General features: G+C 30.6%; 1 protein-coding gene across 1 annotated transcript; it reads left to right on the plus strand.

The window, feature by feature from the left end:
- Window positions 1-559: 559 nt before the first annotated feature.
- LOC136971571 (eukaryotic translation initiation factor 5A-1-like) lies at window positions 560-26005 on the plus strand. The gene is made up of 5 exons (XM_067266036.1): window positions 560-628; window positions 21760-21940; window positions 22671-22775; window positions 22875-23012; window positions 23400-26005. The coding sequence occupies exons 2-5, from the start codon at window positions 21776-21778 to the stop codon at window positions 23457-23459; spliced, it is 468 nt and encodes a 155-aa protein (XP_067122137.1). The 5' UTR covers window positions 560-628; window positions 21760-21775; the 3' UTR covers window positions 23460-26005.

Genomic DNA, 26005 nt, shown 5'->3' on the forward strand with positions numbered 1-26005 from the left:
ATTCAGTTCCTTAATGCGTAAAGGAAATTTTCATATAATTAATATGTACCGGTAACTCGAATTATAAATATATATAATGTAGTTACACTAAATTTTTATAAATCTGCAATGAGATCGATTGTACTCGGTAAAAATTTTACGCTGCAATGATTACCGCAGAACTGTAGGAATTCTAGCAGCGAATCGATTACCGCAGTAAAATTATAATTAAAAAAAGAACAATTAACTGTATAATGGAAATTAAAATATAATTAACACGCAAACTGATTTTACAAGCATTTCGATTTATAAAATTTAAAATTATATTATTTGAATCATAAAAAAAAAATAATTATATAGAACATCATCGTGCTGATGAGATAACGCCGAATCAATAGCGTCTGAAAAATGTATTCATATACATTATTGAATTGTTTTTAAAATTATATCTACTTATTTATTTCGGTAAATAAAAAAATATGTACATTTACTTAATAATGTTTAAAATTTTATTGATTTAAAGTATTTAAGAAATTAAAAAATTATATTATTATTATATATTTTTTAAACAAGAATCGAACTGGCAACATTTCTTCGTGGGGCGCTTGCGTAGTTGTCGCTTTCCGTTCTGCGCCCGGAGAGTCCACATGTAAGTGCATAACAGATATTGTTTAGTTTCTTTAAGATAATAAATTTAACGTATTACTTTTGATAAAATAATAATATATGGTTTAATTTGAATAAATAGCTATTTAAATTGGTGATACGGACGTGTTAAGTATTAAATTGGTATTGGTAAAGTAATCCCGCCATTGACGTGAGATTCCGCCATTTCATTCTTGCTTTTCCTCTCTTGTTTTCTATATTTAATTGCTCGTTCTGTTATATTCGCTAATAGATTTCGATTGGTTTCTATCTGCACACGTAAGTTTGACGTATTGAAGCGGTTTCCTATTGTAATTGCACACAACGAAATACAGATTTAAAATAGCAACATACACAACTCCTTTATATTCGTTTAGATGCTTCCAGAGGAGTTTTCTGATTGTTAAAAGTTACAATGACGAATCACACAACAAAATACAAAGTTATGGGTAAAAATAATCATCCAAATCACAAAAAAATGATGGAAATAATTATAATTATGGTTAATGAAATTAAAAATTGAATAATAAGAATGGAAATAATGAGCGTAGTGGTAATTTCCTTGATGCAATTGAACTGTTTATTATGCAGAAAAAATTGAATTGCAAAATGACAAATGACTTTTATTGTGCGATATGAAATTCAGATTTTTTGTAATACAATCGAGTACGTCGATTATCTGAATACCTACCGACCGAAATGTCGGTTAACCGAAAGCTTTCTGGTCGGCAAATTCAAATTTCTGCTAGTGCCATGGCGCCGCGGCACTGATCCCCTTCCCTGCCAACCTAAACTGAAGGCCTGTGTTTATATTCTTCTCCAATTTTTGGTATTGTAGAAAATGATATATATTCTTACTAAGGGGTTTGCCCTCCTGACTGCCTACGATGACCCAATTTCTGCTCTCTTAGCCCACTTGTTCCAATATTGACTATTCCTAATAAGAATTTCAATATGTATACCTTCATCTGTAATTCTTGCTTTCTATAATGTAAATTCAATTTGAATCTGTTTTGAAATGCACTTCCACACACGGAAAAAAAGATAGTTTTTATTCATCACACTTTCAAGAACCTCTTACTGGTGTTGGACACAAAACGAAAGATCGTCATAAACGTTTTCGAACTTGGTAGTTCTTCTTCAGATGGTAAAAAAACGGTAAACTTGGTAGTTCTTCTTCAGTTTTTATTCAATTCAAACGAATTTTCTTTTTGTATTTTCTCTCTCAAAATTGAATGTAAAAAAACTTTCAGATTCCAGAACAAATAAATTTTTTTTTTTACAGTTGAACATCATGATATTTTTTTTATGTCCAACAGAAAAACATTTCTATTATGTAGTTTGTTTTGCTCACTAGGCCCATGCTTCCAATAAGGACTGTTCATAAAATTTTGTGATAATTCATTCCCCACAAGGGGATAACTCCCCTCTGACCAACCTCCACTCTTGCTTTGCTTTCTTCTTTCTACCTCCTGTAAGTGAATTAACCCCCTCACTTTACTCCATCCTCAGACCACTCCCTTCACTTGTTCAAAACTTTTATGACAATTACTGTTATTTCTGTTTTATAACACTTCTTTTCCTCTCACCAGAAAAACAGTGATTTTAAACTAAGTATTTTATATATATATTAGTGATGTAACGAATATTCGGTTACTACCCAGTATTCGGCCTATTTTTCACTATTCGGCCGAATACCGAATATTTAAATCACTATTCGGCCGAATACTGAATACCTAAAAACAGGAGTAAGAAATAACAAAAACACAGTAAATTAATCATTTTGGTTACTTTTATTAATGAAATTATAATTATTAAAGTTAATAAGAAATAGCATCTAACTCTAGTATTAAATTATTTCGTAATTAAATAATATTATAGCCTTTATCTAGCCCGATATCTTATGGCATTGATGGCATATAGGTTAGAATGTATCGGGCATTAATGTTATTGTTTAGTTAATTACGTTATATTCGTATTCGCGTATATTTTAATATTTATACGATATATTTGAACTGTTCCACAACTGGGGAGAAATTAGACCATATTGTGTCACCACTAAAGTATATCCTTAGGGTATTATTCAGTCTACAAATACGTAGTAAAAACATAATTTTAGTGTTTAATTAAAGAGTTAAAATGATCGATTGCAAATAAAATAACTTATAAGTTATAACTTACATCTAAATACCAACAACTGCCGAATCATAGCGGGCTATTTACGGCTATTATATAAATTATAAACTAATTTGGCACTAGAGGTAGACGTTAGGCTCCATCTCATATTAAGTTTAATAATTATAATTTAATTAATTTTAAATAATTTAGACCTAATGGAAGAAAAAATTGTAGTGACAGCGGGCCAATAGAGAGCACGGTGCGCGATCTTTGCCATAATGTGCTTTGCGCGCCGATTTTCGTACGTGCGTTAATCAAGCCGAATAGTTTGGCCGAATATTCAGCCATTCGGCAACGCTCCTGGCCGAATATTCTGTATTCGGCTGAGGCCGAATATACTATTCGTTACATCACTAATATATATAGTAGATACAGCATTTTATTTTAGTCTGAAGTCTTGTTGATTTAATTTTATCTTATATAGAGTTGAGTGAAGTAATTGTAATGGTTGGTGTTGATTTTTTTCACTCTACAATTTTTGCAGCTTTTGAAAGCACAATTGATTATTTTTTAGTAGTCAGTTATGCTACCCAGACCTTCGGTCCAATCTCTTCTTCCAGCATATATAAGACTAAGATAATTTTTAGTAGCTTTGTTACCATACAACAAATCACGCATATATCTGCAATTATTTCTACCAGGCTATATTAGTAGAGATAATGATAAAAAAAAATGTTCAGAAAACAGTCTCATTTAAATCTACTTTCTCAAAGTGAAGTAAATTAACTATTATGAGGGATGATTTTGTAAATCCTAAAGCTGCAGAATTGGTTTACAAATGCTGTAACTCTGACTCCAACTTTGATTCCTCAGTTTATGGCCACTCTTGATTTTTGTTTATTTATATATCAATATAGAATATAAATAATAAATATAATAATTATATACTTCTTATATTGATTGCATGCAACATACAAGGCATTTCATTATTTGGTTCATTCTATTGACTCCACTCAAGAATTGCTCTCAGCTATGACTTCATAGCCCCGGTAAAGCCCCCAGTTTTTGTGCTTAGGAATCAACATATCTGTGGGACGGGAAATTGCAAATGAACATCAATTTTTGACTTACAAAATGAACAAAATTGGATAATTTTATTTTAATAATAGATTAAAAAAAAACAGGCGAGAACCTTCATACACACAGACTATGCTCAAATGAAATAATTTGACACAACTCTTGATACTTGTAGGTTATGCATGTTGTCATGTTGCTTTCCATTCTTACATATCTGTGGTCACTTAAGAAATATGTAGATGAGTTTGAATCGGTGACTGAATGAAATAACTAAATTTAATACAAATCAAAGATTTAATTAAGATTAATTTATTTTAATAGCATTTAAAAATATTTTTCATTTAGAAAGTCAGAATAACTGTTTTACTTTCCTGGCTGTTATGTATACATAACAAGGGAAGTAATGGAATTGTGTCAAATTTGACTGTGAGTTTTTTGCAAATCTCCATGTTTTGAGATCTAAACCCAAAAAATGGGGAAAAAATTCTGTGGATGTGTATGTGTTGGCACCTATTTCTGCAATAAGGTGTATTAGATGTATCTAGTAGATAAAATGATATTTGGTATGGTAGCTTGTATGTAAGAGGCACTGATGCTATTAAATTTTGGTTGTGAAGGTCAAGGGAATGGAGAGATAGAGGGTGGTCTCATGATATATCTCACAAGGGATCAGACTTAATAAAGATTTTACTTGTTGTTAGCATTTATAGTGTTTTGTAAAACTCATCTCTACCTGCATAATTAAGTCTTTATGTATTTTTAATTATTATAAAATAGCAAGAGGTTTTATCTCAACAGATATCGCCACATATAATTTTATTTTTAATTAATAATACAAATGTTATTTTTAAAATAAAATCTCATAAAAGCCAGGAAAGTTATGCAACTCACTGCTAGATTTTTTTTAGAATTCAAACATACTATTCAGCGTTTAACCTGTCAGCTGCGCACTCGATAATCCGAAACAACACCGCTGTTGCGTACAGGTTTTGTGGTTTTTAAAGTGGTTTTTCAATTTGCGATATCTCGCTTAAAAATTGTAGTAGATATAATCTGTTTGCAGTTTTCTATCACGTACATATTACACTTTACGATTGTTCACTTCAAAATATTATGTACGTTTAAAAAAATTAATAAAATTTAAGATTTTAAAATATTTAAAAAATCGTTTTTTTATAAATTTTCCATTAATTTGTTACATACGTTACTTAGACATGTATATTTTCTGTCAAATAAAAAAAAACTGCAGCTTTCTAAATCAACGTAGAGAAATAATACGGCCTATAGATTATAACGCCGATCGGCGTGGGGGGGTGGTGGCGTTTCTAAATCTAGGTTAATACACTTTTATTAGTGATGATGTGTATTTGATTCTATTTAAACATTATTTAATTTATTGTACTAATAGTAGACTATAATAAGCGATTATTACTTTATTATATTAACGACTATACATGTATATCTTATGTATTACGGAAGTACCACCATAACCGGAAGTACTTTGTTTTTTGAAAGATTTATGGCTGAATGGCTTAAAAAACAAGCTTATTTGTTAAATAGGATAAATATACATAAAAATTTATTAAATTCATGCTAAAAATAGATAAGAATAACGATTTATAATTGTTTGTTTACGTTTGTAGCTGACAATGTAGCTTGAAGTTGGTATAACTTTTTCCAAGAAAGTTCCCACCCCACAAACCCAAGTCAATGCTTATTGGTTAAAGGATAGTCATTTAGCTATAATATACCAATTAGAACTTAACGGGCATGCTAACTAGGATTTTATTGTCAAATGAACAAAAGAAAGGTCTCCCATAGACTTAACATGGAATGGAGGAGTTTTTGCCTAAATTTAAAAATACGGGGTGGTAACAAAGATCTTATTCGTTGAAACAGACTTAGTCTATGTAGATAAAAGCCAATCAGTGCTTAAATCGCCACCAACTAGTTAATTACGAAAGAAAATTGACAGTTACTCTAACTGGAGTACTCCGCAACAGTTTAACGAAAACCGGTTACTCCAATAGCAGTACTCCACAAACAACTGGTTAATGTTACATGCAAATGTGCAAATTAGTTTTCAGTGGTATATTACTGTATTCATAAGATAATTTCAAATGGAAAGTAAGTTTCAGGAACTACTGAAAACAATTGGACGAAAAGTGGCCAACCATCCAAACCTGATAGTTATACACATTGCCGACCCGAGCAAACTCAGTGCCGTAGGCAAATGACTTTGACGTCACCCCATTTTAAAAAAATTTGCAACAATATAAAACACCAGTGTAAAAGAGTATTTAATTTTTACTCAAATACGTAATAAAAAAGCATAGTACAGGATTGTGATCAAAAACATTTATTTTTTCATTATTTATTGTAATTTATGCATGTACTTTTGCCATGCTACCCCTGAATTCAAGCGCCCTAGGCCATCACCTAGTTCGCCTGTATGAATGAGCCGGCTCTGGTTATACATTAAAGCCAAACGATTGCTTTAATTATATCAAACTATATTATTCAGCAGTTGTTTCACTTTAATATATAATTATCAGGTTTGGATGTTTACAAAGCTTTTGTTTACTTGCATTTTTACACATGAAATTTAATATTTCCACAACTTTGACTTCAACATTTTCACTGATGAGTCAGTTAGTGATTCACTGAAATTTTACGTTGAAACTATCAGTATGCCATATCTGGTATGCAAGAGTGCAAGATTGAGAAGGCAAATACTGCAGGAGGTAGTGGCCAACAATCTAGTCAAAGATGAACTGATTCCATTGGGTAAAGGATAAGGTGTGCGTGACTAGAACGAATATAGGCTTATCGTATTGACTCTGCAAAATCGTAACCACATCAACAGGTAAGCAGGCTTGAAGGGTGTGAGTTTTATCAGGGATGACAGCCAGTTGGGCACATAGATGCCTAGATTTCTAAATTCTAGGTGAAAAATGACAAGCTTAGCCATACACACATTTTTTAAAATGCCCAATGCAATTGTAGGTGAATTCTGGACAAACTTTCACTTTTGCAACAAAAGTGCTAAAATTGTAAAATATTAACACAAATATGTACCAGTTCTGTTGAACAATTGAAATATCTGTAATATATATTAGCTTGTAATGTTGTACAAAGTACACAATAAACGTGTTTATCAAAACTGACTAATGTGACTCGTAGATTACATAAATTGACTTGCATTTACAAATCCTAGTGAGTCACTGTGACTCCAAATTTTTAGGCTAGCATATGCACTGGTTTATATTTGGGTATACATGTGTATATATATGCCATGCCAAGGTAGAAGCAATTGCTAGTTGAATGTCATTGTGGGAGTTTTAGGCTGTAGGCATAACTGGGGCAACATGACTGTACGGTAAGTGGGAGTTGCAGGTTTGAGTCTTGCTTCAGGTCAATTCTTTTCTTTCAGAACCTTCTAAATTAATTCTATAATTAATTTAATTATAATTATTAAATTTAGATGGTGCCTAATACCTTCATCTAGTGACAAATTACTTAGCATTTAATTAATAATAGTAGTAGTAATGTAGCCTGATGTAATTTGGCAGTCATTTGACTTTAATAAGAAGTGGCCATTTTATTAAAACCAGTAATGTAAAAGTGAAATAACTTAGAGAAATAATGTAATTTGAATTTACCATATTTTTAATATATACATACTAAGAATTTAAAGAATCTGTATATTACAGTAATAATAACTATAAATATTTGTCATACTTCATTTACTAAGATACCCCATATTAAAACTGTTTGAATGATTGATTTATTAATATAAAAAAGTAACTTGTTAAAATGACACATTTAAATTCTATTTTTGGATTGTGTACAGTTTTGACATGGTACAACATGTTGGAGGAACAAAGTACTGGTTTCAAACTGATAAACACATTTATTGTGTACTTTGTACAACATTAAAAGCCAATATATATATTGCAGATATTTCAGTTGTTCAACAGAACTACGTATTTGTGAGTTAAGGGTTACTATCTCACGTCTGACTGGAAAACCAAAAAAAAGTTAAACAAAACTCGCCACATGCTGTCTGTCAAGCTGGACACCATTAACCTGTCAGCTGCGCACTTGATAATCCGAAACAACACTGTTGCGTACAGGTTTTGTGGTTTTTAAAGTGGTTTTTCAATTTGCGATATCTCGCTTAAAAATTGTAGTAGATATAATCTGTTTTCGGTTTTCTATCACGTATATATTACACTTTACGATTGTTAACTTCAAAATATTATGTATGTATAAAAAAATTAATAAAATTTAAGATTTTAAAATATTTAAAAAAATTGTTTTTTTATAAATATTCCATTAATTTGTTACATACGTTACATAGACATGTTTATTTTCTGTCAAATAAAAAAACTGCAGCTTTCTAAATCAACATAGAGAAATAATACGGCCTATAGATTATAACGCCGATCGGCGTGGGGGGTTGCCTTTCTAAATCTAGGTTAATACACTTTTATTATTGACGATGTGTATTTGATTCTATTTATACGTTATTTAAACTATTGTACTAATAGTAGACTATAATAAGCGATTATTACTTTATTATATTAACGACTATACATGTATATCTTATGTATTACGGAAGTACCACCATAACCGGAGGTACTTTGTTTTTTGAAAGATTTATGGCTGAATGATTTAAAAAACAAGCTTATTTGTTAAATAGGATAAATGTACATAAAAATTTATTAAATTCATGCTAAAAATAGATAAGAACAACAATTTATAATTGTTTGTTTACGTTTGTAGCTGACAATGTAGCTTGAAGTTGGTATAACTTTTTCCAAGAAAGTTCCCACCCCACAAACCCAAGTCGATGCTTATTGGTCAAAGGATAGTCATTTAGCTATAATATACCAATTAGAACTTAACAAGCATGCTAACTAGGATTTTATTGTCAAATGAACAAAAGAAGGGTCTCCCATAGACTTAACATTAAATGGAGGAGTTTTGTGCCTAAATTTAAAAATACGGGGTGGTAACAAATATCTTATTCATTGAAACAGACTTAGTCTATGTAGATAAAAGCCAATCAGTGCTTAAATCACCACCAACTAGTTAATCACGAAAAAAAATTGACACTTACTCCAACTGGAGTACTCCGCAACAGTTTAACAAAAACCGGTTACTCCAATAGCAAACAACTGGTTAAATAGATAATGTAGGAAGAGGGGAAATAATAGTAACAAAACAAATTCATATTGAAGAGAAATCATTTTATTATGTACTAAAATATTAAATAAATAATTATGAAGACTAAAGTTGCTGCCAGCAGAAAACTGATAACAGGCTTGATGGAAAATGTAAATGAGATAGCAGCAGCTGTCCACATCGCTACTGATGGGTACAAATAAACATTCATAACATGGCTAGTTTGCGGAGAGGTTTTTTGACTAGCACTGCTAGAAAACAAACTGCAATTTTGGTTTTTTGTTGTTGTTACCATTATTATTATTATTATAAAGAATTTTTGTTATAATGTTGACTTATTAATTATTAATACATGCCTTTTTTGAAATTTATTACTAGCATAATTTTTTTTATAATTAATTCTTGTATATATTTGTTGTTATAACTTACTGTTTATTAAATAATCCACTGATATTTTTTTATTGCTCACTTTTTTGTACATAAGCATTTTTCTTTAGCAATAGTTTAGCTTTTGTTTCTTGTTCAAAAGGTCAGATCTGCTCTTCTGAAGAAACTCTGGAGTGAAGTTTGGTCAGGAGTCTGGTTTACTGCATTGTATCAAACTACACATTTACAATTACACTTTTGTGGTGGTGTAAATGCCAAATTTTTATCATACACAGCTAAAATAGGAAAATAAAAATTTTACTTTAGTATACTCTTTTACTGATTAATTTGAAAATATGCTACAAAATCTTTCTAATGATGGCTGTACTCACATTTGTAGGTTCATGTAATCCTGAAACCAAAAACATGGACATCTTATTTTAGTAAACAAAATGAAATTTTAAATACAAGAATAGGAACATAATAAAGATCTTTATACAGAACTGACTCCAACTTTAGCACCAGAGTAAAATCTACATTTCCTTAAACCTGTTACCGGTGCGTAACGCGTATAAGATATACAGCGGGTGACAAACGTTTTCAAACTATCTCGCAGTTCTTCCTCAGGTCAACTAGCTTAGGAATGCTTCTGAATGGAGCATATGGAATTCAATGGGATCGAATGTCATTTTGACGAAGTCAGTCTCGCCTGACATGCGTGGTCGTGTGCTGGTGGAGGTAGCTACGAGTTGGCATCTAATAGGGACTGCCAGGCAAGCGACAGATTCAGCTCCTCCTTTTGGTTGACGCACATGGCTACCTGGCCAGCTTTATAGATGGCTATGGTTTCTAGCCACTGAAGATGGTCTTGGTGGGTGTGTTGACGATGACTGCAGCTTTATCAAACTGCGCCTCAAAATCGGGATTGGATGCATACGTAGCAAGGGCAGTAGTGAGCCACCCATGCCGGATATCCATTCGGTGTTCCCTTATACTGGTATTTAAGGAATGCTTGGTAGAACTGATGTATAATAAGTCCTTGCCCCACCTGTTGTCTCTAATTGGGATGGAATAGATACTGGGGAGTCTGGTGTGATCTGGAGGGTCTTTTTCATTTCGTAGGATATCGAAAATTGTGGGACATCTCCTGTATGCTATCTGTATCCGATGCTTGTTGGCTATCTGTGTACGCACTGCTTTAAGATATGTTTGACAACGTGATGGGAACACATGTTAAACTGTCAAACATATCTTAAAGCAGTGCGTACACAGATAGCCAACAAGCATCGGATACAGATAGCATACAGGAGATGTCCCACAATTTTCGATATCCTATGAAATGAAAAAGACCCTCCGGATTACACCAGACTACCCAGTATCTATTCCATCCCAATTAAGGACTTATTATACATCAGTTCTACCAAGCGTTCCTTAAATACCCGTATAAGGGAACACAGAGCGGATATTTGGCATGGGCGGCTCACTACTGCCCTTGCTACGTATGTGTCCGATCCCGATTTTGAGACGCAGTTTGATAAAGCTGCAGTCATCGTCAACACACCCACCAAGACCATCTTCAGTGGCTAGAAACCATAGCCATCTATAAAGCTGGCCAGGTAGCCATGTGCGTCAACCAAAAGGAGGAGCTGAATCTGTCGCTTGCCTGGCAGTCCCTATTAGATGCCAACTCGTAGCTACCTCCACCAGCACACGACCACGCATGTCAGGCGAGACTGACTTCGTCAAAATGACATTCGATCCCATTGAATTCCATATGCTCCATTCAGAAGCATTCCTAAGCTAGTTGACCTGAGGAAGAACTGCGAGATAGTTTGAAAACATTTGTTACCCACTGTATATCTTATATACCAGACATGGGCAAATGCAGCTCTTTTTGAGTTACATGCAGCTCTTGCTGAAAGTGTTAATTTCTGCTTTTTATTATTATTTTTACAATTTTATTTCCACAATTTTGTGAAAATATGTTTACTAAAACACTCAATATTTGTTTTATATTATATTTATATTATATAATAAAATGGCGCACCTTATCTTTCCCAGTATTACCATACTATCTGCCACAACAGTACAGAACTGCAGCTCCCATGCATTTTGCAAAACCTACATTTCAGCTCCCACTAAACTCTTACTTGCCCACCCCTGTTATATACATTACACACCGGTAACAGGTTTAAGGAAGTGCAAAGATCTTTATACTGTAATAGAATATCTGCATTAAATTGTGCTGTATACTGATAGAGAAGAAAAATTTTCCTAACCTCAAGATGTCAAGCAAGTCTCAAATGAAGACAGTGGCTAGGTACCATACTTCTCAGTGCATTTTTTTAAAAGTAGAGTTTAGTTCTGTTTTTCCAAACACACTTACTATCTTTAATGAATATGAATTTACTCTCATTGCTGAAGATTACCTAATTCTAATTTGTCATAGTCCATTGTTTGTTTTTGTATCCAGTTGCATTTATCTCATTGATGCATATAACAAAAGCTGTAGAAAATCATCTAGTTTTATATAATATTGGATTAAGAGGTTTAAAAAAATTAAGTTTTTACAAGGAGCAAAAAATTGCAAACAATTTGTTTACTGGAATGATAGATGTGTCTTATATATTTAATTCTTAATTCAAATAATTTAATTATATTCACTTTATGATATTATTCTTGATTTAACAAAAGATAAACAGTAGCTAATTTTGAATATGTACATTGCAGAATTAGGAATATATTTGATTTTATCATCTATAAGCAAGTATCTAGTTGAGTCAATGTTTATTAACTGTCATACACACTATGAACTGTTGAACTGTAATGGAGTGTTCAACAACTCTTATCTCAGTAGAACTGCAACATCTAACAAGAGGATTATGAATTGGCCTTTACAGTGGAAAACATTTTAAAAATTATTACAGGTTATTGAATACAAATATTAAGAACTTCAGAATTTCAATAAATATTAATATTCTGCTCAAATGAAACACTGAACGAGTAATCTTTTTTTTCTAGTATATTAATCTACTAGCAGTACCCGCCACACGTTGCTGTGACTCAAAATGTATCTATTATAAATGTATAACACTTCTTCTGTGGGAGGAAATTTTGAAAAATCCCTTCTTATGTATGTACTTTCTCTTGATGTACCCTATTAAAATGCAATCAAAAATGCAAAAAACTGCATCTAAAATAGTATAATAGAAGCCCAGTTCTTCACAGTAAGCCTCAATTTTGTCCCTCTCCTCTGTGGGGGGGAATTTCGACATCTATATTATACAAAAACATGCGTGTATTTGAATGCAACGTTGTCAAAATTTCAAAGCAATCGGCGAAAAACTTTCGGAGATTAAATTATTAGGAACAAATGAACATGTACGTTTTTATTTATGTAGATTAGTACCTGTACATAAAATTTGAAAATTAAGCTATAATGGGTAATTTACTCATTTCTGCTTCATATAGGATGTAATAGAAAATGACTTCATTAATTTTTTATATGTTAAACATGATTATAAGTTGTCCAATAAATCAGATACTTTGTTTCAGTAATTAACATGTCATTTCTTACAGATAAGAATTAAATACTTTTTCAGTTTCTGTAATAATATACATAATCTAATAGGAAAAAGTATTTTTCATAGTTTCTTAATATAGTTCTTAATGTGGTTATACAGTAAATTGGTTCTTACAATTGAATTAATGAAATTAAACGTTATGTCCTACGAACTGTCGACGAGTGACTATCCTCCATTTTTATTTTGTGTTGTAAACAAGAGCTGAAATCACATAACGAATCTGAGCACACTCGTTGGTTACAGCTAGTAACAGGAGACTTTTTGTCTCCCAAAAGTTAGTGATTCGACTCTCCAATGACTGCTCTCCCACTGACTGAGAAACAGGTTTTTCTGGCGCCTGGTGACATGTCTCCTACAAAAATTGCCTAGTGTTCATGACCCTAAGTGATATAAAGATTTTGTTTTTTCTACTGAAGTATGATTTTGTGTCTGTGAAAATAAACACTTTTTAATATATATTTCTAATTTCTGTTTCTATTTATGCTTTTTGCTACAATATCATAATAAGGGTCACTGTCTTGAGTCCAATCTATCTATATATATAATCGAGACGAGTTGATAATAATAATAATATAATAATAATAATAATCAGCGCAGAGCCCAAACGGTTCGGAGTTGAAAGTTGAAATTTGGTACACAGTTAGGGTACGTCACGAGAATGCACACTAAGAAGGGATTTTTCGAAATTCCTCCCCACGGGGGAGAGGGACAGGATTAAGGCTTAACACTTCCATAAACAATGGAACTGTTACGTAACAATGGAAGTGTTAAGTAACGATGAAAGTGTCAACAATGGAAGTGTTACGTAACAATGGAATTTTCAACAATGGAATGGTTAAGAGAAAGCGACATGCAAATGCAGATGCAGTTTTTTTCGTTTTTGCAGGAAATCAAACATATTTTTAGATTCATCTAAAAATTCTCTTATTAGTCTGGAAACAGGGGGACCCAATTCTTGCATTCTGTGAAAACGGGTAAGGTAATAATCTTAATCTTCAGTATTGTTACTTTTGCCCAAGCAACGCCGGGCCCACCCACTAGTATATATATAATCGAGACAAGTTGATAATAATAATCATCAGTGCAGAGCCCAAACGGTTAGGAGTTGAAAGTTGAAATTTGGTACGCAGTTAGGGTACGTCACGAGAACACACACTAAGAAGGGATTTTTCGAAATTCCTCCCCATGGGGGAGAGAGACAGGATTAAGTCTTAACACTTCCATCAACAATGTAAGTGTTAAGTAACAATGGAAGTGTTAAGAGAAAGCGATGTGCAAGACGCAGATGCAGTCTTTTTCGTTTTTGCGGGAAATTGAACATGTTTTTAGGCCTATCTAAAACTTCTCTAATTGATCTGGAAACAGGGGAATCTAATTCTTGCATTCTGTGAAAACAGGTAAGGTTGACTATAATGTAATAATCTTAATCTTCGCTATCGTTACTTTTGCCCGAGCAACGCTGGGCCTACCTGCTAGTATATTTATATTTTTGAGAAACTGTCATATCCAGAAAGTAAAAGTGTTATAAATACTGTGGGTAAATAAATAAGAAAATGGCTACATTAAAAATTGCCAGGATGAATTCACATTAAGAAAAAATATATATTTCTTTCTGGACTATACATACAAATGAGTCCGACTCCTTCTGTCCTTTCACACGCTTTGTAGAGGCAATAACAAATCCACGGCAAAACAGACCTTTTATTTGAGGCTACATGAAAGAAATATATATTTTTTCTTAATGTGAATTCGTCCTGGCAATTTTTAATGTAATAATTAATTTTATAATTGTGTTAGCCACCGCTAGAGGGTTTTTTAACTTATTTACATTGGACGGCGGACATGTAGCCTCAAATAAAAGGTCTGTTTCGCCGTGGATTTGTTATTGCCTCTACAAAGCGTGTGAAAGGACAGGAGTCAGACTCATTTGTATGTATAGTCCAGAAAGAAATATATATTTTTTCTTAATAAAGAAAATGCCTACTTTATATTTATGTAATATTTTACTTACGTTTTATTAAACAGTTAACTGCCTTTGAATCAAAGAAGTTGAAGTTAATGAAAAGTTATCTTCAACAAGAGGAGAAAATTATTCCCCATGATTTCACTACTAAAAATTATAGCATATACATTAGATTGAACAAATTCATGTGTAGATTTTTAGTATGACCCATCATCATCAGCGTCTACATTTGTGTGTTCAGATTTTTATGTGATCCATCATTATCAGAGTCTACATTTCTGTACATGTTCTATAATTTTATATGTACTGTACCTTCATGTTCTTCTGCTTTCAGGATATCAAGTATATTTTTTAAACTAGGAAATTCAAGAACAATAATACACAAATTGCATATGATGTGTACTCAGTGCCTGATGCTCTTAATCAGATGTTTGCCTGTAGACAACAGCATTCTGACAAGGAATTGGTAGTCTTGGCAGCTGCTGTTGACACATGGAGCTCTAAAATTTGACAGATTTTGATTGGCAGAACCTGAAGTATTTGTTTTCAGAAAACATAAGTGTTTATTATCTGCCCACTTTCCACATTTTAAATTTCCTGCTGCATTGTGAAATTTCGGTTTCCAGCTCATTTGTAAATGCAAATCAAAAGAAAGACCCAGATTGTCTTTGGATCATTGACCTGCATAAAACTGTAGTTGTCATTTTATTCACACAACTAGGAAAGTTAAAGTGTAGAATATTTAAGTAATACTTGTGGTCAATGATTTGGCCAACAATGTGGAAATTTTCAACCTTGCAGCACTCAAGCAGACTCATACGGACAGATCCACCTTCATGTTTCACTGAAGTAATCAAATGTTTGGGTTAATCTTTTCATTCTTCTTTCTCCATACCATCTTTTTGCCTTCAAAACCAAAAATATTGAATTTGCGATCATTGGTGAATACTGTCCATTTCTAGAAGTCTTTGTCATTATGTAACATACTGTGCAACACAAAAAATGGGATTACACAAAATTAGGGTTCTAATCAAGTATTAGCTTGAATTTAATGGGAAAGCAAATACAGTGATCCAAAATAACACTTAAATATTATTGTAGATTTTTGCTTATATATCAGGTTGAACAGTAATATATATATAAACAAACAACAATGATTATAAACAAGAAGTTAGTATTAAATATATATTTCAAACATTCAAAAAAGTCAAGATCAATTTTGTACAAACAAAAAAACAATCAATCAATGAAAGAAATTCTTTTTTCTCGGCTTGGGACGTACAATTAATTAAATCTCCACCAATATAAAAAATAAAAAGCAGAGAAGACACCTCTCACGTGTTGATCGCTTTATCAAAACAATGCCAGACAATTTGCTTCGAGGAAGATTGCTGTTGGGAGCTATGCCATACTCTTGAATGGGTGTGTTGTCTTTTATCTGTACTGCTTACAAGCATAATTCTGCACTACCCTATTTACATATTTAGGCATTACAGGATCAGTCACTTATGTAAATAAATATTTGTTGTTCTTAATTTTGAATTTAGTATATTTTGGGGTTTCTTGGGAGTTTCTATTCTTAAGACAAAAAAAATGTCCCTGAAAAGAAAATAACAACTAAAAATAATGCCCAAAACAAGATAACATTGGACTTTGACTTCTTATGATTTTTTGATGTTGTAAAGTGAAATCAAGGCATTTATTCCCCAAGAATTTCTTTCTTGCCACTTGACCATTATAATTATCTTTTTTACACATATTGCATAATGTATTGACTGATACTCTCATACCTCTCTCTCTTACCCAACTCAGCAGCTATCACGGGTCTTTCTTGATAGAATAAATTACTAGACTTATCTTGTTCAGTCAGGATTTTGAAATGACCACTTCTGGGTTTGTTGTTCAATTTATTTCTCTCTCCATATTGATTAATAATGTCTTGAATAATTGATTGAGGCCATCCAACCAGCTTTGATAACTCATTCGATGATTTGGTCTGATTGTGAAGCTTAATTATCACTCTTCACTGTCTCAGTAGTTTTCTTGACTCATACTTTTGACTCAAGTATGAGACTTTTTGACTCATACTTCTGCAAATAGTTGCTGTTGCAGTTTCATTGGAATGGCCCGAATACGGGACAATGGTAGAGACAGTGACTCTCTAGCTGCTTTCAGAAATTAAGTCACGCAGAGATGTATGGTCTCTGCATGACAGGATGTGCACAATCCTTTGGTCAGATGTATGAATACTTTTTTTGTTTACTGCACAGCAGTATGTTTGAGTACAAGTTATGAGAATGCAGATTTTATTTGTACTCATTATCAGGTGATTTACATAGTTAAGGAAATTAGTAATATAGGATAAGGAAATGGCATTATTATTGGTTAGATTCATAGAAAGCATTTGTGCTCTTATTTCTCTCTAGTTTCAGTTTTGCATTTGTATAAAAAGGATAGTGGTATAAATAAATTAAAGTCTTGTATGTAAATATTTTATATGGATTCTTTTCTAGCCATGTCAATTATAACTTTGTGTTGTTAAATAAATGAAAATATAGTTACGTAAATGCAAATTTAATAATGATTTTTGATTATTTAAGCATATACTATCTCTATTAACCGTGGTCGGGGCATTTCTAGTGTAAATTAAAGGGAATTTGATTTACTTTGCTTAATTTTTTGTTTAGAATAGAGTGATAAACAATTGTGAGTTATTTTTATTAGAATTATTGTGTGTAATATGATGAAAACATTAAAGTCATATAGTAACTTTCCATCAGAGTAAAAGTTTTTATCTAATGGGTGTTGATTTTGTACAGCATTATTATTTTATGTAAACTTTTAAAAAATATACTTTAAATATTATAAGAACTTTTTTGTACATTTAAGCCTGAATTATGGGTGTGCATTTTACTCTGATTTAGTCTTTTCTTGCAGAACAGTCTAAATTTATCTCTATTTATTTGTAATTATTGAATTTAACCAAAGCGGTAGTTTAACTGTCTATCATTAGTCTAAACCATTGTTTCTCAACCTGAGATCATGTGGTTCCCTTTTGGCCACATAAATTTGAAGGGAGCCATAGATCAAAAAGCAACTTTTTGGGGAGCCAGAGTAAACTCTAGGAAAGCCACAGTCAGAATAAAGTATTAAAATTAGATGAAAACAGTTTCAGTAAATAAATTGTTACAGGAATGTATGTAAATTATTAAAATGTTATCTACTGTATAAAACTGAAAAATGGGGCAGTCTCTGTCACAGTATGCCAAAAACAGCCACTAGGGGCACCCCTAGCTATTATTTAAATTAACAATAAATGCAGCTTTTTGCATTTTTGACTGCAATTTAGTAGGGTATGCCATGAGAATGTACATTAAAAAGGGATTTTTTAAAATTCTTTCCACAAGGGCAAGGGTTAAGGATTACCCTGAAGAATTCGGCTTCTACTGTACTATTTTAGATGCAGTTTTTTGCATTTTAGTAGGTACCCTACTAAAACGTATGCCATGAGAAATTCAGTATATTATTATTTTTATCTGTAATGTGAATTTATTATTTATATCACGGAATGACACCACTGCTGCTAGAATGCCCACTAGGGGGCATCCCGAGCTACTAGTATTTAAATAAAACACAAAAGTAAATTTGATAAGAAAACTTTGAACCTAAAATGGTTAATTTGTATATCAGACAATATATGTTCCTGATAAATGAAGAAATGCTGACTGTTGCACTTGTATGCAAAGCATTTTTATTTTGATTTTGAAGGATGTTTACTATTAGAATGTATAGGCCTGCTGCACATAATTGTATAAAGAGTGTATATCTTAAAACTTCAATTTAGTGCCACAATTTTTTTGCCCCTGAAATTGGTATAAAATAAAGTATGGAGCTAAACTTAAGCAGTTAAAGAAAAAAATAATTATATATAGCAATACCATGTGCGTGCACGTTTTGAATTTGACGGTTAAAAGTTGCGATTTAATGTTAACAGTGTTGTTTACAATGCAGAGTACACAATTGATAACTCACGTATGAACCACTTATTATGAAAGTGGTATAAGTCCATTTTTCCTTGTGTCAAGATGATTTGCATTTTAATTACAAACCTTTAAATTAATATGTTAGATACAAAGAAAATATCTGGATAAGTAGTGAAATGACAAGTAATTTTCTACAGCTTTGGAAGAGGATAAATTTACATTTTATTGCATAGCCACATCTTGTCAAATCTGGATTTAGTGCATTTAACGTCAAAAAAGGTTGAAAATCACTGGTCTAAATTATGTATCTACAATTAATTAGCCTGTTAAAATCCAATAGTTTTGTTTATTACATATTCTATGAACTTTAAATAGTGTTAATACAATAATAATAATAATTTATTATAAATTTTTAAAATTAAAATAATTTAAAATTAATCATCAAATGCATAAAAATATACCAAATTGTTTTCATATAAAATTCTATCTGAATTCAAAGTTTTAATCGCATTAAATTCGATTCAGATAAATAGATTGGAAGTTACGTAGATGGCTTTCAATGCTAAATGTAAGAATAGAATAGCCATTTTAATATTGTTACATTCTAATCATTGATGAATTAACATTAATATCAAAAATTGTATTATGGTTATGGTTTATATGGTTTAAATTATGGTTTAAAAAATCTTTGCTAAAGTTTTTTTTTATTAAATTTAAAATTTTTAAGTGGAAATTAATTTTTTTTTTTAGATTGAAAATGTGAATTAATGAGATCTAAATCAGCCAATTATTAAAAAGGAAAATATATTGTGAAATATAATTTGAATGGGACACTTGAAATTTTATTCATCACTGTATTAAATGTCATGTTTTGTCAAATGGATAAAAAAGTGAATGTAATTAAATATCATAAACATTATACTGATTAAGAAGTCACTTGAAAAATTGTGATAAACATTTTTAAAGCTTCTTTATTTTCACTTTCAGATCATTCCAAATCTTTAGATACTTTTATATTGAAAAATTTTCAAGTGCCATCTGATACCAGAGCAAACATAATTAAAACAATAGAACTTATATTTTAAAACAAACGTCACAAAAAAAATTTACTTGCGCAAATCTCAACGAATGTAACAAAATATATAGAAACAAGGTGAATCTTTGTCTCCACTTTTAAGTTGCTTGAAGAACACGGCTGTTAACTCTGTAGGCTATTATTTATTATAATTAATTTTGTTGTAAATTGTCTGTATTAAAAACAAGTATTTGAAACTGTATATTTATTTATAGAATATAACAGAGGGAAAATATGATACATTCAAACTTTGACCAACTTGGTTTTTTTATGTTTTGACACTTCATGAACCTAAAATGTAAAAAATCCCTTACATAATTTTTTTGTGTGTGTGGGAGTCTACTTTGCTTTGTATCCAGGGACCCATAGATTAATAATTTTGAAATTTGACAGGAATATTTATATATATATGGGGCATTTTGAAGATAAGAGGGGGGGGACCCGGATAGTGTCATATGTTGAATGGAGTCAAACTTAATGAAAATTTTATTCATTATTAGCATTTACAATTTTAAAAAGTTTGCTCCTATCCCCAAAAGTAAGGCTATTGCCTTTTACAATAATTATGAAAAACTTATTTTTTAATAAAACTTTGTAACAGATTGCCCCACGGACAATTTTCTCCTTAACCTCCTGTTTGAGTGCTGGGGAAGTGTACAAGAGCTCTTGCCAGATTTTTTCTTTTTTGCATGAATTATTAAAAGCTAATTTTTTATAAATTTGATTACTATAGTTATTTTTTTCAGTTCTGGAATATTTTGGCCATCAAAACCACATACAAACATTTTGATTGGTTATTTGTGATGCTTGATCCCCTTAGGGCTGATTGCCCAAGTTACCATTTAAACCAGGCCTGGCCAACCTGCAGGCTACATGCGGCCTGTCACGTTAAATTGTGCGGCCCACTAAGCGATATTATATATCTATTAAAACTTTTGTTTTCCCATTATGTGTATACCAAAACAATTAAATAAATGAAAATTTGCATGTGTCATTGTTACAATGCACAAGTGCAAGTACGAACTCTTGGTATAACAATAAAATCTTATTCATTTTGTATTTGTTTACTTTTTTAAAAACATGTTTGCCTAAATTGTGGCCCACCGTAATGTTACGCGTGATCAAAGCGGCCCGCGAAACAATTTGGGTTGGCCAGGCCTGATTTAAACTATTTAAATTACAGAATAACTATCTGGAATAAATTAAACCTTGTCACTAATCTGAATAATAAGCCAATTACGTAAAAAGAACTTGGATGTATTGTGTAAATCAATATATACATATGCACATAATTTAGAATTGTATATTTTTATTGATGATAGTATATAAAGGAATTATTTTTTGGTACTTTTCTAGTCTTTTATATCTTATTATTATTTTAATGGAAAAATGCTCTAAGCTTGAAATTCTACTTTGCATGTAGTATTAGTAGTAGTAGTAGTAGTAGTAGTAGTAGTTTTGCAATTTTTTCACACACAGTAATACTCATTATGTGAGATTTAATTTTTTAGTGATTAACTTGAGCAATGAGTGCTCAAATTATGGATTGACCAGTTAGATCTTGCTCAACACAATTAATTAGTATTGAATTGCTCTAGATAGTAAGGATATATTCTAGCTTGTTAATTTCATTGCAAAAATAAGTAAAGTTCTCATTTGATATATTTGTTGTTGGATTGTTTTTATCCAAAATAGTCTTATCATTTACATAAACAACTAACATGAAAAATAATGTATCAATTTTTATTTGACACTGATTATAAAATATTTTATTTTTAGAGCTAGCTTCTTAAAAATGGAAGGAGATGAGGAATATACTGAAGCTAATGCAGGTGCTTCAACAACTTATCCCGTACAGTGTTCTTCCCTTCGTAAAAATGGATTTGTTATGTTAAAGGGACGTCCCTGTAAAATTATGGAAATGAGCACTTCAAAAACTGGAAAGCACGGTCATGCTAAGGTATGGAGTCTACGTAATAGAAATGAATTTAAGTTTTCATTTAAAATTAAAATAGCAAACTTTGGATCTTCATGAAAGCTTGAATAATCTTACATTTATAAATGTAAATTAATAATTTCATAAATCCATGTAAAAATAAATTGAGATATTCTAAAGGCATTAAAAAATTTTGAAGGAAGGAAATTTTGATTGAAAATACAAAGTTATAAACAAAGGAACAAAAACAAGACATTTATTTATGATTTTAAAAGTGTTAAATTGCATGTAATTATCATATTAAATACATTTACAATACAAAAAACAACAACTGCACAGGTAAACTGGATTCAGTTATAATAGCTGTTTAAGTTTCATCTACTAAAAACAACTTGGTATTATCAGTATGTTATCAAATTTTCTTGTTTATTTCTCTTATGACAAATATAACAGTGAGTGCAAAATTATTTTGGAGCTACATTTATATTACAATATGCCATTTGAAAAAAATGTAGATTATTTATACATAAAGCATTAAAAAAAATCATTGTTGTTATATGTTTGAAATTCAAACTGTTTCAAGTAAAGTCTCTCTTATCATTCCTTTTTTATTAAGAAGTAATTATGATGCTAATAAGTTCTTGTTGATGTATTAATTGCTGTTTGTTAGCTGTAAATGTTTACATATTAGTAATATTTGATATATATCGTGCAAATATAAAGTTTAATAGTTACTTTATATAAAAAATTTTAGGTACATTTGGTAGGTTTGGATATTTTTACCAACAAAAAATATGAAGATTTGTGTCCTTCTACTCATAATATTGATGTTCCAAATGTAAGCCGTTGTGACTTTCAGGTAAATTATTATTTATATTGTGCTACGTATTGATGCGTATTTAATTGTTTTATTAAGAGAAATTAACAGAAAATAAAAATAACTTGAACATTTTAATAGCTAATTGATATAAGTGATGATGGTTTTGCAACTTTAATGAACGACAAAGGAGATACCCGTGACGATTTAAGAATTCCCGAAGGCGATCTTGGACAAAAAATCAGAGAGGAGTTTGGTAAAGAGGATAATACTGTTATTGTAAGTAAAATTTTATTAAAAATTTCAACACATTTCAAAGAATAATGCTTTTCTGGGATTTAAATAATTCAAAAATTAAATAATTTTAATGACTTGAAAATAACTTAATGTAACAAAAACAGTTAAAAATGAAATTAAATATTAGACAATTACAAACTTTTAGATATATTGCAGAAAGTGATAACATTTTGATATTGCATAATTGATGACTTGACAGGAAATAAAACAAAATTATTTAACATAATATGATTAGAATGAACTTTATGGGAGTATAAATCATATACTACTTTGGCTTTAAAAGTAAAAAACAGCATTTTATAAAATTTTATAATGCAGCTAACATAGGAATGATTTGAAATTTATTTTATCTTTTTTTTTTTTTTATAGGTAACAGTTCTGGCAGCTGTGGGAGAAGAAGCCATTATTACGTGCAAAAATGCCAATTAACACCAGCATTAAATGTAATATTTGGATAGGGGAGCATCAATCTCCAGCCATTGTGCTGTCATTTGTTTATCTTGCTCATCATTTGCAAACAGATTTGGGTGCTTCACTTGTTAAGAGCGTACATTATTAAAAAAAAATAATAATAATAAAAAAAAAACCTATTTTACTGACAAAACACATCAGCTGAGTGCAAGTTTCAGGATGTGCAATGTTAAGATGCTCCTCTTCCCTCTCCCACAATTAATTGCCTGATGGAAGCTTTAACTTGTTTTGCTTTCAAATATTAAAAAAAAAATATAAAGAGTAATAAGTAAAAAATTTGTGATTTGCAATAGTTGCAAAAAAAAAAAATTTTAAACTGAGTTTAAAATTCAGCTAATTAAAATTATATAAATCAGAATTAATTCGGTGTTAATATACATTTAGTTTTAGTGCAAGAGATAGCACCTAAACAATTATAAAAAAATGAAATTGGCATTATCACTGTAATGTTTGATAATTTTTGATTTGTTTATTAATTTGATTTTTCTTTTTACCAATTTGCAGACAAATTTGGTAATCATTACTTCCACTTAGAAACACATTCCATTAAATAAAACAAAAACAAAATTGTCAAAATTTAAGATAGATAAAAAAACAAATGAAAAATTGAATAACTTGCACAGGCTGTTCCTTAAAAATAATAACCAAATTGAAAAATATATTTAAATAGTGACAGAGTAGAATTGGATTTATATCGTCTATCTGCATCTATCTATATTTCACAGTTCAATAATTCAAACACTATGTAATTAATATTTTAATGCATTTGAATATTAATTAATACAGGTTTAAGGAACAACCTGCTCTATAAATTTGAATGCTTGTTTTAGACGTTTAGGGTTCTCTTTCTTCATTATATACATTTCATTCGTAAAGAGGTTTCTGTTAGAATACGTTTCAAAAACTTTGTTGCGATGTGCCAATATAAAATTATTTGAATAAATTTTTGAAGAAGTCTCCAAACGGATCTTTTCCCACACGGCAAGAAATACAAATATCAGCCCTTCAGTTGTTTTCGATAGTATTGCTATCACAATTGCACCTCTGTGGTGTCTCGTGAACAGTAAAAAGTTAATGTCGGTGATCTAAAGATAATAAATAAGGGTTTTTCTTAAACCTGGTCGACAGTTTGAATGTTCTCATCCAATTAAACTGCTTTGTAACATCCGAATAATAGATATTCTGTATATGGGATAGACTATATCTGGAACTTCTACTGTGATGATGTATGTCAGCAATGCTGCAGACCAGAAACACCAGGTGATATACACTGTGGAGCTAAGGGTGGGTTGTATTGAAGTTCTTACTTTGTCAAGTTTCTATGATTAAAGGTTTGAAAGTCCAAATGAATTTCTTTATTTTACTTTGAAAAAAACTTTATAAGGTTTCTTTTATATTAAAATTTTTTACATTTTTTACTGTTTATGAATTTCATAACAAGGTAGTTACAGGTATTGTATTTTAAAATTTTTAAATTTCTAGTTAGAAACGGCAAAAAAGTTTTATCTGTTCCGATCGTAAGTAAGACGACAAAGTGATGGAAAAAAATAGTAGTAAATCATTTCTTAGTATATGGTTAATAGATTTTTACATTTTTAACTTGTCTTTAAAGTTTTGGGGATAGGAATATTACACGTGCACCCAAATAAATTATTCTATTGACTTGAAAAAATAAAAAAATTAATAGAATGAGATTGACTATTTAAATTCTTATCATTACCATATCAAGGATTGAGTGGATAAGTTAAGAATTTTTTGCTAAAAAAAATATTATTATTGATGTTTAAGATATAGAAGTGTTTTTGTATTATAACATGAGCAATTATTGAAAGAATAACGACTTCAAAATAGTATTTTTGAAGTGGTCGTTCTAAGTTAATTATTGGTAATTGAATTTCAGGTAAATTACTATAGAAAGGTTTGTGTTTAAATATTAATAGAATATTTAAATTACATTAGTAATACATGGAAAATATTTTTTCTACTGTTAAAATATAGGAATGAGTACAGAATTTATCAAATACAATAAATGCCAAATTAATTGGGTAAAAAAAAAAAAATATGTATTATTTATTTATTTTCTGCTAAATTATGAGAAAATCCATAGCAACGGGGCAGACTCGAGAATGAAAAGACGTTCATTCACATCTGTTACATCTCATGGATCCAACAAGCATAAAAATAGTTTAATCAAATTTATTCAGAAATACAATATTATATTGAATAAGATTAAGTGAAAGCTTTCTCTATCGTTGACAAAAGTATATATTTTATAGAAGAAAGCAAATAACATTTTATATATAATGAATTAATTTTGTGGATGTATGTAAAATATTATGTTTATATTTCAATCATGTATACATTGTGTTTAAATTCTTATTTTGGTAAAAAAAAAGAAAAAAAAACATTCAGACAATTCAATGTGAGTATACCTGCAGACATGTTTGAATATAAGAACAAACAAAAAAAAAAAAACTCATTAAAATAAATTCTTAAAACCTGGA

The sequence above is a fragment of the Centruroides vittatus genome, unplaced genomic scaffold, assembly GCF_030686945.1.
Source record: "Centruroides vittatus isolate TY-2023 unplaced genomic scaffold, ASM3068694v2 contig_2604, whole genome shotgun sequence".
NCBI classification, from domain to species: domain Eukaryota; kingdom Metazoa; phylum Arthropoda; class Arachnida; order Scorpiones; family Buthidae; genus Centruroides; species Centruroides vittatus.